The 12,936-nt window shown below is 44.7% G+C and overlaps 1 protein-coding gene across 1 annotated transcript in view; it reads right to left on the minus strand.

Moving 5' to 3' along the window:
* diaph2 (diaphanous-related formin 2) overlaps positions 1 to 12,936 on the minus strand; it is a 360,351-nt gene that overhangs the window by 45,106 nt on the left and 302,309 nt on the right. Inside the window, exons 27-28 of the mRNA XM_067247259.1 lie at positions 12,210 to 12,374; positions 6,092 to 6,227 (exon numbers count right to left, since the gene is read on the minus strand). Coding sequence (XP_067103360.1) covers positions 6,092 to 6,227; positions 12,210 to 12,374 — 301 coding nt within the window. The remainder of the gene's footprint in view (positions 1 to 6,091; positions 6,228 to 12,209; positions 12,375 to 12,936) is intronic.

Here is a 12,936-nt window from a genome sequence, read left to right on the forward strand (position 1 = left end):
TTGTCCAGGGCATGGGGGATTCTCTGATGCATTGTCTCATCTCAGTCTCTTTGCGACCTGGGGGACAAGCGACCAAATTCAGTGAAAGAGGCTCAAAGTAAGACTTTTATTTTATATAGCACTATAGTGATTAGAGCTTTTAGTGGAACACTAATTAGGTCTCTCTCTCACTCCACTCGAAAAAAACTCCACAAGAAGAACATTTTCTTATTTAAGGCTATTTGATACATGCAGACACAGACAATACAAGCTCAAGAGGAGAGAGCATTGCCTTGGGGAACATTAATGAATCCAATGAAATAATTAGCATATAATAATCAAAGGCTTCCTGTAAGAATGGATTCTTTCTAACACGCATTGTGTCAGAATTTTTTTTAAATGGAAATACTTGGAATCTTGGAGTCTACTGAGCATGTTGATGGAACTGGCTTACTGTCTCACCTTCACTGACAAAAAAGCATTTTACACTACATCACACGGATTAAATCCTTGCATGGCAATTGTTTATGTGAGGCACAATCTATCTTTCTGTCTCTATCTCTCCTTCCCAACCAGACTTCCACATTCAGCGAGCTATCATCGCCTAAAGGCAGATTCAGATCCCCAGAGAAGATAGAGCACAATCGAATGTGCCGTTATTTATAAAAATTGATGTACTAGAGCAGATAAGCCGTGTGCCCTTGTTGCTGTCGTTCAAGGTAATGACAGATATTCACGATGGCGTCTTCCTCTCTTGCCCAGAGCATGCATGCTCATCTCCCTGGCGTTCTTCACAAGTTCTTCAGAAAGAGAGTACGCTGTTCCCTGACAGCCCATGTAAATAACACTGGCAAAGTGACAGGAAGAGGGGAAGAGCGTGCGTGTGTATGCAGATGTGAAGGAGAAAGACCATGTCGTTGTCTGTCTTTGCCACGCATTTGTAACAGGGAGGTACACACACATGCCCAAACACACGCGCACACACACGCAAAGACCATGGTTGATGTGATCATGGGAAGATCATGGGTCAACACTCACTCTCGTAAAGCACAACGAGAAATGGAAAGAATCTGAATATTTTTTGCCCTCCAATAGGTTCCTGTCCCTGCCCAGCCTGTACTGTACTTTCCTCACCTTTATTTCCCTACTATTGTCCTCATATCAGTCATGCTGTGGGAACACTGTGTGACTGTGAGGACCCGACCTTTTCCGCGGTTAGACGCCTGTCAGCATGCCTCTATAATCACCTGCCCGGCACGGCCCGGACGCAGCTACACAGGATGGCCTAACGGCACTGTCCCTGTCACATGCCACCTTCAATACACGTTCCCTTTGCTCGCCACCCTGTCACTCTCTCCAAGGCAGCCAGCCAGCCATACAGACAGCAAGCCAGCCAGCCAACCAGCCAGTCACTGTGACAGCATGAAAAACATCTCAGCCTTGCCTGAGCAGGACAGCTCCAGTAGGCTGACACGTGCGCAATTTGCATCTTCCGTCACAGCCACAAGCTAACACTGTTAGCATGAATAGCAGAGGGCCAACGTGCATGGCGGAAGGCGCCCTGCGGTGAATGGGGCGATGAAAGAACACAGAAAAAGGCAACCACCACTCTAAGAATTTTCTTGTCTGTAGGTTATTTGTCAAGCGCTGCAATATATACTTTCGCAATGAGACACCCACTCACTTCTCTTCCGGTGAACACAGAGCGAGTACTCTGCCGGCGGAGAGCTGACATGGGGATTGCATTAATAGAAGTTTAGGGCTATCATTGTCAACATCCAGAGAGTTGGCTGAGCAGAACCACAGAGGTGAGGAGACGTGGTTGTATTAGGCAGTCGGAACGCTGATCTCAGAGCCAGCTATCAGAGGGAGAGGCGCTGCCTCTGGAGCAGATACACTCTGTAATCTTGAATTGAAGCTTTTGAGGGATGGAAAGGAAAAGGAAATGAAAGAATCATCAGCCTCAAGGATAGCCGAGGCTTTCAAAAGACTTCATTGAAACAGCCTTATTTCCCTCAGCTAGTTAGTCCTGGGCTATGTAAGACTTTTTGTCTGTCTGGTGTGAACGGATTAGGAAGATTACGCCCGTGCTTTGGTAATGGACTAAATAATCGCACGGCACCGACACACATTGTTTCCAGGAGGGACGTTGTTTATCTGACATTGGGCTCCAATTGAAACCAAAAAGCGGTGACATTCAAGATGGCTTTAATGTGTGCTGCTGCCCTGATATCACAGGATACACTTCAGCAAAAGCTCCTCTCTAATATCTGTAATATTCCCTCTGAGCGAAGCACTGCATACCACTGCATTCTGCCAGAGCTTGCAAGCTGTTGCAAAAATGGATTGAACTGGCTGAGTGGGTCCTAATTCAGCCTGTGAAGAATGATTACTCGCAGGTGAAAGTGAATTAGAAAGAGCAGCATCTGTAAGGCCTCCTGTGATAGAGAAGGCTTTATCAAATGGCTGGAATGGTTTGAGTTATTGGTTTTGCAAGAGGCCGGGGTTTGTACATCCCTGAGTCAGATACTGTAACTCACACCATGCAAGGGTCTAGTGGAGCATTGAAGTAGCTGATCAAACAGCCAGCTAGTCACAGGTGGGCCCTGTACACACGAGGGGCTCTGCTAATAACACTAATAAAGCCGTTGTTATGGTAGCTAAGCTTGCACAGTAAGGCTAACTGCTGTAATAGGCCTTATTTAGAAAGGCTAACTTGAGCTAGCAATGACATCTTACATTTCTCACATGAATTGCCAACATAAATTCTGACATTTATAGGAAAGCTCTGCTAGAAAAAAAAAAAAAAAAAACTTTGGAAAGTTTTAAGGCTCTATTGAGTTGTACCTGCTAGATACAGCATGTGCACGGTTTCTAAAGGACGTTTGACTGTTGTTTATCTGCTCCGATGTGTCCGCAGTGCCACGTCACATGTTGCTCACAGCAGCGTCTGTGCTTCCAGGCCATGCCCAGACCTGAGTGGACTTGACTGGACCCACTGTGGGTGTGTGGGCCCGGACAGCCTCCTCCGACCTGGCAGCCTGGGTGGGTGGGTGGCACTTTTGTGTTCTGACTCTGGAGAGACACCCTGGAGGTTGACCAGTCCTCGCTATCCCCTGCTGCCCCTATCCACGGACTCGGCACACTGCTTGTGACATTGTTTTACATCTGCCGGCATTATACATCCCCTGTTGGGCTGAAACATCTTTTCCTATTACAGACAGAAGGATTAGGTGGATTTAGGCTATTCTACAGTGACGCCCATTTACTTTCTGCGGGGTAAAGCAATTTGGGTGAATGCTGAACATCTGGTCAGTCCAAGAGAATATGGAAATCCACTTAGAGCAAATTAAAACAAATGGGGAACTGGGTAATGATTTCACAAGCAATTTCCCATATTAGTATTTCTAATACTTCACAACGAAAACAGATTTAGCCCGCCGCTTGTCTCATACATCAATCACCGGCACGAGGAAGCGTTTTTGCCATTGAACTGTGCAAAGGGCACATTCTCAAGTTTCAACGACTGGGAAATAGAGGACACTTTCTGTGCTATTTCCTGAAAGCATTTGTCCCTCCCTCCCCCAGCCAACACCATCCTCCTAAAGCTAAATGAATTAAAGTCTCATTAAATATGCATTCCATTGTTAATCATTTGCATGTGGAGAGGATTAGGTCTCAATTTGCAAAATGACTCAAAATCTATCTCTCTTTAAAAATAGCCCCTTGAAATTGCATTAAACGCCACACACATGATCCATCAGATAGCCTTCACACACTGAAATGAATGAAGGAATAAATCCATCAAATATACACACTAAAGACAGAAGTGCATGTATGTTATTCACACATTGCACGGTAATATCCATATGCTTTTCCATCTGTCAGTGGGAACAGATTTGATGCACTCAGGCTAACACTATAATCAATATATTCAGCTGGGCTTATGGTGCCTTGCTTAGAATGGAAATAATTATGATGACAACGACTGCTATGTCCATCTCTATTTTAGCCTCTTAACTGGATCCCAATGTTAAAAGATAATTATCCACTACGTTTGATAAACAGTAGTGGAGACAGTGGTTGAAAGGTAAAAAAAAACAAAACAAAAAAAAACCAGGATCTTCACAAAAAACAAATTTGATGCTAGCAATACAATATTGATGCAAGTGATCCAAACTCCTGCAAAAAGGAGAAAGAATGCATCAACAGAGCTGTCAATCATGGTTGTCTGTGAGGAACAGCTCGAGCCAGGATCTCACCCGGGCTTGTCATCTGGAGGAGAGGCAGGCAGGGAGGAAGCACAGAGAGGGGAAACAACAAGGAAGAAATCCACCAAAAGTCCTGCAATCCGGACAAGTGTTCCGAACAGAGTGGCAGAAGCTCCATTCTAGCGAAACATCACAGAGAGAGCTTTAACCTCTCACCTCTTGCTATCCACAGGCCCGCTTCAGTAGGTCAGAGGAGCTCTGCGTCAAGCTGGTTTTCCTCTTTCCTCTGCTTCAAGCAGACATCCAGTTAGGCCACCGACGGTTCTGAGAGAACCATTTTTGACAGAACTCTGATTACATCATGCCGTTGCGGAGAAGGAACCGGATCATCCTCAGAATCGCAGAGCCTGAAAAATCCAGATGTCCTGATGTCGGGTCGTATGTTACGTGAGAGCCACCGCAAAGGTGAGAACTTGGTGTCGGAGGACAGCTCTCTGCCAGGCTCCAGGCTACCTGCCCGTGTCACCGACTTGTTTTATTCATGCCTGACTTATTATGGTTTGTCTGAAACCGATCAAAATCTGCTCAGGCAAAAAATATTTAATATCACACCTACTTCGCCCCTCCAATCTGGTGAGCCCGAGAGAGACAGACATCTTCAACCACGCCATTCTGGATTATTAAAAGTGAAGCTTTCAAAGAGGTCACAGCTCGCAAAGATGAAGACAGACAGACAGAGAGAGAGAGAGAGAGAGAGAGAGAGAGAGAGAGAGAGAGAGAGAGAGAGAGAGAGAGATGAAGAGGAAAAAAAAACCTTGCACGCATCAATTATCCTGGAGAGTTGTGGCACGGTTATGAGGAGCGACTTGGCACATCTCTGAGTGCGGTGCTACAGAAAGGTCCTGGCTGGCGGTGAAATTTGAAGCTGGTGGATTGTGAAAAATCTCAGCTTGTTTGTCAAAAAGAACAAAAAGACCACACTGCCTGCTTTTCTAGGCCTGAGGCGGCGGAATCTTCCTCAATGTCATCTCAGAGATGGGCTTCAGAGGTCTCTCTCTCCCCTCTCTCTCTCTCTCTCTCTCTCTCTCTCTCTCTCTCTCTCTCTCTCTCTCTCTCTCTCTCTGCAACTCGCCTCCTAATTTGCAGTGTGAAAAAGTGTGGGCCTAAAAAAGATCAATACCTAGTTAATAGCATCATTTTGTTTATGAGCAGGATCAAACGTAGCCAATCAAACGATAAACTACAGTAAACAACACAAAATACTAAAGCAATCACAGTCTGAATTGAAACAGGAAGTTGCAAACGACAGCCTACAAATCCCAGCTAAACGTCTTCCAAATAGCAATGAGACAAAGGACCATCCTGCCTGTGTGATTTGCCAGCCCATTATCTGTCTGCTACACAAGGGCAGTGAATCTTTCATGCCCATCTTTACATATGACCTATATCCACAGTATGCTTGTCAGCCATTTTCTGTACACGTAACAAAGCCTAGTTAGTCCCAACGCACAATGCCAAGAACAACAGCAATTGAGTTGCTGTCACTATAGGTCTCACATCAGTATGTTTAAAATGAATGGTCACAATAAGATATGAACATTGACCACTGTCCATTGATATGGGTGCTCTGTTGTTATGTGGGTCACACTACGATCTGTTTAGCTGTGAAATAGGCTGTTAAAATCCAGACTAAGAGCAGTGGAATCTGCCAGACCTTTTGTATGGCCACGTGAGACAAGTGTGTGCTTTCTCAACAGTTGAAACATGTTCCTACCCTCCTGCAGAGATTGTCTCTGCGTGAGACATGGCTTTCTGCCCCCTCTTCACAACCCGCCTCCCCCGCCATCATCTACACGCACGCACGCACGCACACACTGTGCAGCGTGGCAGAAGTGGCATACCTTTGTTCATGTCAATCAGCTGCTTCTTCTTCTGCTGGCGTTCCTGCTTCTCTCGCTCAGCTTTCTCCTTCGCCAGCTTGGCTCTCTTGATCTTCTCCTCCATCTCCCTCTTCTTGTGGTTTTCCTTCACAGCTTCCTGAAGAGGGACACACACACACACACACAATCAGACTCCAGACTTCCTGCCGACTCTTTCTGACTTTCTCCAGTGTGAAAGCAGGAGAAGTCAGGGATCAGCAGATTTTATTCAGAGCACTCTTTCCTAGTTACAGCTGAACCAGTGGAATAAACAATGCATAATTCAATGAATAAAGTTTGCCTTTTTCTTTTTTTAGATAGTACCCTACATGAACATCTTATACATCCACCCTGCCACATTACAATACATTATACACAATATATAACTGAATCCATTTGAACGGAGCCACATTATGGCGTGTGTCAATAATGGATCAGCAGCGAGACATCATGCATTTGTAAAATGGCATCGCCTCACACACAGCAGAGTGGCGCATTCCTCCGCAGTAAGACGTGTTTTTCTTCAGATAGACGGAAAAACCATTTTATGAGGGAGGGGTAGGCAGTGGTGGGATTTCAGCACCGAACCAGTCTCAGGGGAGTGAGAGAGAGATATCACCCTCTACCCTCTCTTCTGGCTTAAATGTCACTGAAGTGTCAGGCAATGAGAGAGAGATAAGGAGAATACATGCGAAAGAGAGGAAGAAAAACAGAAGGAGAGAATTAAGAAAGAGATAAAAAAATGAAAGAAAAAGAGAGGAAGGAGATAGGAAGAGATACATTTAAAAAGAGTGAAAAGAGCGAGAGAGATAGAAAGATGGGGATAGACAGAGAGATAGAGAGAGAGAGAGAGAGAGAGAGAGAGAGAGAGAGAGGCGTGTTCAGACTCTAGGGCAGTGAGGAGGAGGAGACACTACTAGGCGACCTTAGGAGCCCAGAAAGGTTTGCCCACCCCAGGCCCTTGGCGAAGCTGTGACAAGGCCCTTCTTAGAGTCTGTGTGTGTGCGCGTGTGTCTGTGCATGTGTGTACGCATAAGCGTGTATGCATAAACACATGTGTGTGAGAGGAGATGGCGCGCCCCTGCTCCTTCTTGGTGTGATATAATGAGAGTCGACAGTCCGCCCCCTATCCCAAACCCCCTACGGTTTCCTGACGTGTGCGTCGTGTTGGCTGCTGAGACAGAGGGATTACAGGGATCGTAGGGAAGGGACAAGGAAAGAGCAGCTCATCATGCCAGTCAATACTGGAGCTCTGCTCCAAGTCCAAGGACAAGCAGGGAGACATAGATTACATATGAGCAGATGCAAACCGATAGAGGAAGCTTCCTTTCCATTTTCAGTAGAATATCCTCTAGAAACAATGATGGCTTCTGACTGCCACCCTTTATTATAAGTGAAGCATCTTAATGTAATCTGTAGGCTATGTTTACTGTGTGCCCACGTTCTTATCAGTTATTACAATATCAGTGCTGATGCAATAAGGAAAGTCTTAATGCAGTTTACACAGCTTCTGTACAACTACACTACCCACTTTGATCAATTCTAAACAATGCAACCTTTTATCATGTAACAACATGTCATTACTGTAGAATGATTAATTAATGGATCAAATTAAATCCTGTTGGCGAAACTTACTTTAAACAAACAAGCGGTTGTAAACACACTTAAACAACGTAATTATCTGGCTCCCATCAAACTCAAAACAGCACTTATCACCATGGCAACTCCTATATATTTGCCTTTTTGTCTGTCTCTGATGGTCTCTTGCCGATGGCATTATCCACTCAATGATTGTATCTATTTTGGTGGTTGTCTCCTACATTGTAGGAGGGCTTACATGAGATAAACAATCCCCAAGAGGAGGGTTTTCCGATATAATCTCCCAACACAGAAATCTGACTTGAACACTGGAGAGAGCAGAAGACAATATACACTGCCTTCTAGGCTTAGGAACACAGACAGAGGTCTCTGGAAGTATACACAAAATATCATGTGAAATATGCTGGAGGTTAGTATGTTAGAATTGAATAATCAGTTCGTTTTTTCTCTCTCCAAATCATAGTTGTAAAGCTTTTTGCCAAAGCAGAGTAAAACTCATCATTAACAGCTACTATGACGGAAATATTCATTGACCTCTCAATCTTGTGTACATGTGGAATAATAGCAGAACCCATTTTGGTAGAGTGAATTGACATGACAGGAAAAACTAAAAGTCCTCAGGTCCTCAGTGACAGAGAACAATTGATTCATTAACGCAAATTAGAGCGGATAACTGTGTTTGCTCACTAAATAATCCAAACGTCATTAAGAGAGCTGATTATAAAACAGAAAAAAAACTTCACTTTAAACCTTTCGTTAATTAGAAGATTCCAGGATGGTTATCTGAAGGCTTGCTGAGAAACAGAGATAGCCTGACACAGTAAGAGCACTCAGATGAGAGGAAGGTTAAAAAGCTTAAAGTAACAGTGTAAAGGACAAGGTAAAAGTAAGGAGCTTTAAATGCAGTAAACCCATCTACCTCCCCATGTGCGTGAATGTGTGTGTGCATACAATGTGTCTGTTGTGGGCATGTGTGTGTAGCAGTGCTGTATTTACACATGCTAGCACCATGCTACGCTAGGCCAAGGTAGCTAGCCAATGTCATGTTTATGGAGCGTGGCAGGTGTAGGGGGCTACTCCTGTTAGCACACCAAGGACAGGAAGTGGAGAGAAGCTACGGAGACCTCCCCTTTTCTGGCCTTCTGCGTCCAGAGCAAAGGCTTACTGGCTCTCCAGCCTTCAGTCCAGGAACCAAATAATTTCTGAGCAGCCTTGGTCCCACGCATTGTGCACACCAAGCTAAAGCCAGCAGGTATACTCTTTTCTAGGTAACTCTTTCAATAATTCATGAGTTATGTTTATTGTTCTTTCCTGACCCTGCACAATATACCAAAGCTTATCTCCTCAAGCAACTCTTATAGACATTAAATTAATGCATGTATGCCAGTCCAAAGAGAGTTCTGGAATACCAATCACTCCATAGCAGCTGAAACTCCACACAATGGCAGAGTTAGTGCAATATCTCATTTGAATTTTACACTTCTTACCCTAACAGACTTCTGAGGGAGAATGTGTTTATTAGCCATCTGCTCCCGGATGTGTCAGAGAGAAGGGAAATCACTTCAACAAGTCATAGGTTCAAGGCTGTGAGTTCCTTTTCATCATACTCAGATACAGTTTAGTCCTCTCTCAGTTACACGGGGTCTCTGGACTCTGGACTACATATAGTAGAGGAGTAGATAGACCAGTAGGACGAGACTTTTTCAGGAATTTGGAGGGAGGAATCACATCCATCCTTGCAATGTAATCATCATCATGATTATTCCTCTGTCAGAGCATTAGGGTGCCACACACGCACTCAAACATACACACAATAACACAGACTCACATACACACCCTAATCATCGCCGAGATGCTCCATCTTGTAGCTATACACTTGGTCTGGCTCTATTGGTCTTGTTAGAAAGTCACTCAATTAACAAGTAAGGCTGGTAGCTCATCCGACCATCTGCTGGGCTTTGATAATTCATTAATACAGAGATACTCAGCCACAGCTCTGGTCAGGATTACACACAGAGCCACTGATTGCATTTCACTCACTCTCCATCTACAAATATGGCAGCCACATTAAAAGGACAAATTGTTGGGGTATTCCAGTATTGACTCCATGTCCTGAAATCAAATGATTTTATAGGCCCTGAAGAGCATGGAAAAAAACAGCTAATGGATTCTCTTATCTGCTACATTCAGTTCTATGAGGACTGTCTGTCAGTGAGTTTTACTCAAATGCCTCATGTCGGTTCGGTGAATTAAGCCCAGCTTTTTAGTAAAAGCAATTTAGAGTAAAGTATTCCAATGGAGTTCTTTAATATCTGGGGCGCTCTGGGATGCTCTGTGTGCAATGAATGCATTACACAGGCAATACAACAGGGGGTGATGTCAGTAGATCAATGTTTAGCCTTTAAAAGCCATATGATGACCCATACTTTTGCCTTGTGTTAGACGTGGTGCTGAAAATCTATTAGAGAGCTAAATGAAGTCCACACATCATGAATATGAATGAACCCTGCCAAAAAGTCCCTACATCCCAATCCTGTACTGTATATTATTTTAACTGGTCAAGCATGGATGATTCAGGCGCAGAACAGCCTTCTACTAACGACTCAAGCTTAGCTTGAAGGACAACTCTCTGCTTTTCACAAAGAAAAAGGAACCTTTTCAATTCTTTAAGAGATCTGGGGTTGTTGAATACTGAAGGACCAGAAGGAGAAACAGACACCCTGGTCATACAAGGACTGTTGTTGCACTAGCACCAACACCCGCTCCTCACACTCGCCCCCTTACACCCGTCCCCCCCTTACACCCGTCCCCCCCTTACACCCGTCCCCCCCTTACACCCGTCCCCCCCACCCCCGGTACCAAAATCTTCATCAGTACTGAAATAGTCAGGTGGCTGAGCGGTTAGAGAATTGGGCTAGTAATCCCAAATGATGTTGTGTCCTTGGGCAAGGCACTTCACCCTACTTGCCTCGGGGGGAATGTCCCTGTACTTACTGTAAGTCACTCTGGATAAGAGCGTCTGCTAAATGACTAAATGTAAATGTAAATATTCATGAAGGGCAATTTGCTAGAGAGAGTAATTTCTTTATTTTATTTATGTAGCCATTGATGCCTCTTTCAGAGGTGTGCATCTCTGAATCCTGGAGGGAGAGCCCTGTCATGCGTGGTTTTAGACTTTGATCAAAGAATTGAAAGCGGGTTTTGGATAGCACTTCGACTAGGCAAGCAGGGAGACTAAGACAAGGGGACCTTGCCATTCACAGTAATGGGTTTAGAAGACTGGGAGCGTGCCTCCTGGACACCATGTCATCATCCTGACACTTCATCTTTTCAAGAGGAAGTGGGAGGAGGAGGAAGACAGAGAGCGAGTATTAGACAAGTGACACTTCAGCCCAAGACATCAGCTTTCTTCTCACGTGTCAAACATTTACAAATGTTTTGAATTTGACATTAAAGGTATTTCTCTTGTGGAGACTTTTGTTTGGAGAACTGCAAAATGAAAACGTTAATGGCAAATAAAGGAGGCTACTTTTTTTTCTGAAACTTTTCTGGGCTGCATTGACAGCTGATGGTCCAACAGCCTAGCAAGGCCACGATCCTCCAAAGACAAACTCTAATGTTCATTTAACCTCTACATCATTTACAAGGCAGCTGTACTAAGCAGAGCATATCATTTACAACACAGGTCTGTATTTTAAGATATCAGGACGTTGCCAGGCGCTGTCACTCTCGTTGTAAATTTGCCTGAAATAACGGCCGAACAGAACATTATGTCTCGAACAAATAGTTGGATTGAGGAAACGCACCTGAAGATTTGGTCAGCGGATTCAAGCTCTTAATAGTTTTACTAAATCGGTTACTGCATAGTCTTACCCGCCCTCCGCCTGTCTAAGCCTGGTGAGGGTCTTTATACTGTACTGAGGAGGCAGGCCTCCATATCGCCCCCCCCACACACACGCGTGCGCTGCACCCTAATGGAACGGTGTCTGAGGTCTAAGAAGCTTTCAAAGTCAGTTTTCTTTTATCAGTGCAGAACGTACACGCTCGGCGATACATTATACATTCCATTCTCAGTATCGTTTATGTTGGCTTTAATCTGCTCCGTAAAACGGTCCTTCCCTCGCACCCACACTCTGTCAGAAGAATGTCTTCATTGTCGCTGAGGAAAATGTGTTACTTCACTGCTAATGGCCATAGGTTGAACATGGAAAGGTGGGGTGGAGCAAGGCTTTGTGTTCAGTCATGGCACACAACATCTGCACTCTCTAAACATCCAAAGGACTTGATGAACTGTAATGTTACACTTTCAACATTACTACCCTTCAAAGAAAACACAGTGCAGTCTGTGTGAGAGAAAGAGACCCAGATAAAGAAAGAGACCCAGAGAGAGAGACAGAGAGAGAGAGAGAAAACAAGCGACAGGGAGAGAGAGAAGAAGAAGGAAAAAGCGAGCGAAGGAGAGAGATGAAGAGAACCCAGGCGTGGCCGGACAGGGACTCACCATGAAGAGGCTACGGAAGTTGGCCAGGTCGCCGAAGAAGTCTTCGACGCAGAGAGCGTGAGGGTCGTAGGCGTAGTAGCTTCCCAGGCTCTCGTACAGCTTCTGCATGTTCTTATGCATGGTGGACAGCTTCTCGTACTGCTCCCGCGAATGCTTGGCGAAGCCGTGAGGCAGCACAGTTAAGGAGAGAGCTTCTTTCAACGGTACATCACTTGCAACGACAGCGCGAATGTCATGTAACATCGACTGCAGCTCTATGTCACATGCAGGGATAAACTGTACCTATAAACACAATATTGGTGAAACATTCAGTCATGGGAAAACCTAGTCATCCCTTTATCTCCCTCTCTTTTACACACCCAAATACACACACACACACACACACACACAACAACTTGTAATGGGTTGTTTCGATAACCTCCACATGTCATTTTGGAGCCTTTGGCGTGGTGAGCTAACAGTTTTACCTCGGGAATAATAAAACTGCATTTTGCGGTCAGCTTGAAAGCTAGGTGGTTGTTGGAATACCCGATTGCAGTCATTGTTCTATTGTTTATCCCAACAAGAGAGAGGTCGGGTTGTTTTGACCCCTGGCTCGTGCTGCACTGTGTAATTTATTGAGCAGATGAAGCACTTTCTCTGGGTGAACGGCTATCAACAGCTCCTGTCAGGTAAGTATTATCCCAGCAGACACTGACCTCATGAAGACCAGAAGTAGACACTGTTG

Source organism: Osmerus mordax, chromosome 12 (genome assembly GCF_038355195.1).
Source record: "Osmerus mordax isolate fOsmMor3 chromosome 12, fOsmMor3.pri, whole genome shotgun sequence".
Lineage (NCBI taxonomy): Eukaryota > Metazoa > Chordata > Actinopteri > Osmeriformes > Osmeridae > Osmerus > Osmerus mordax.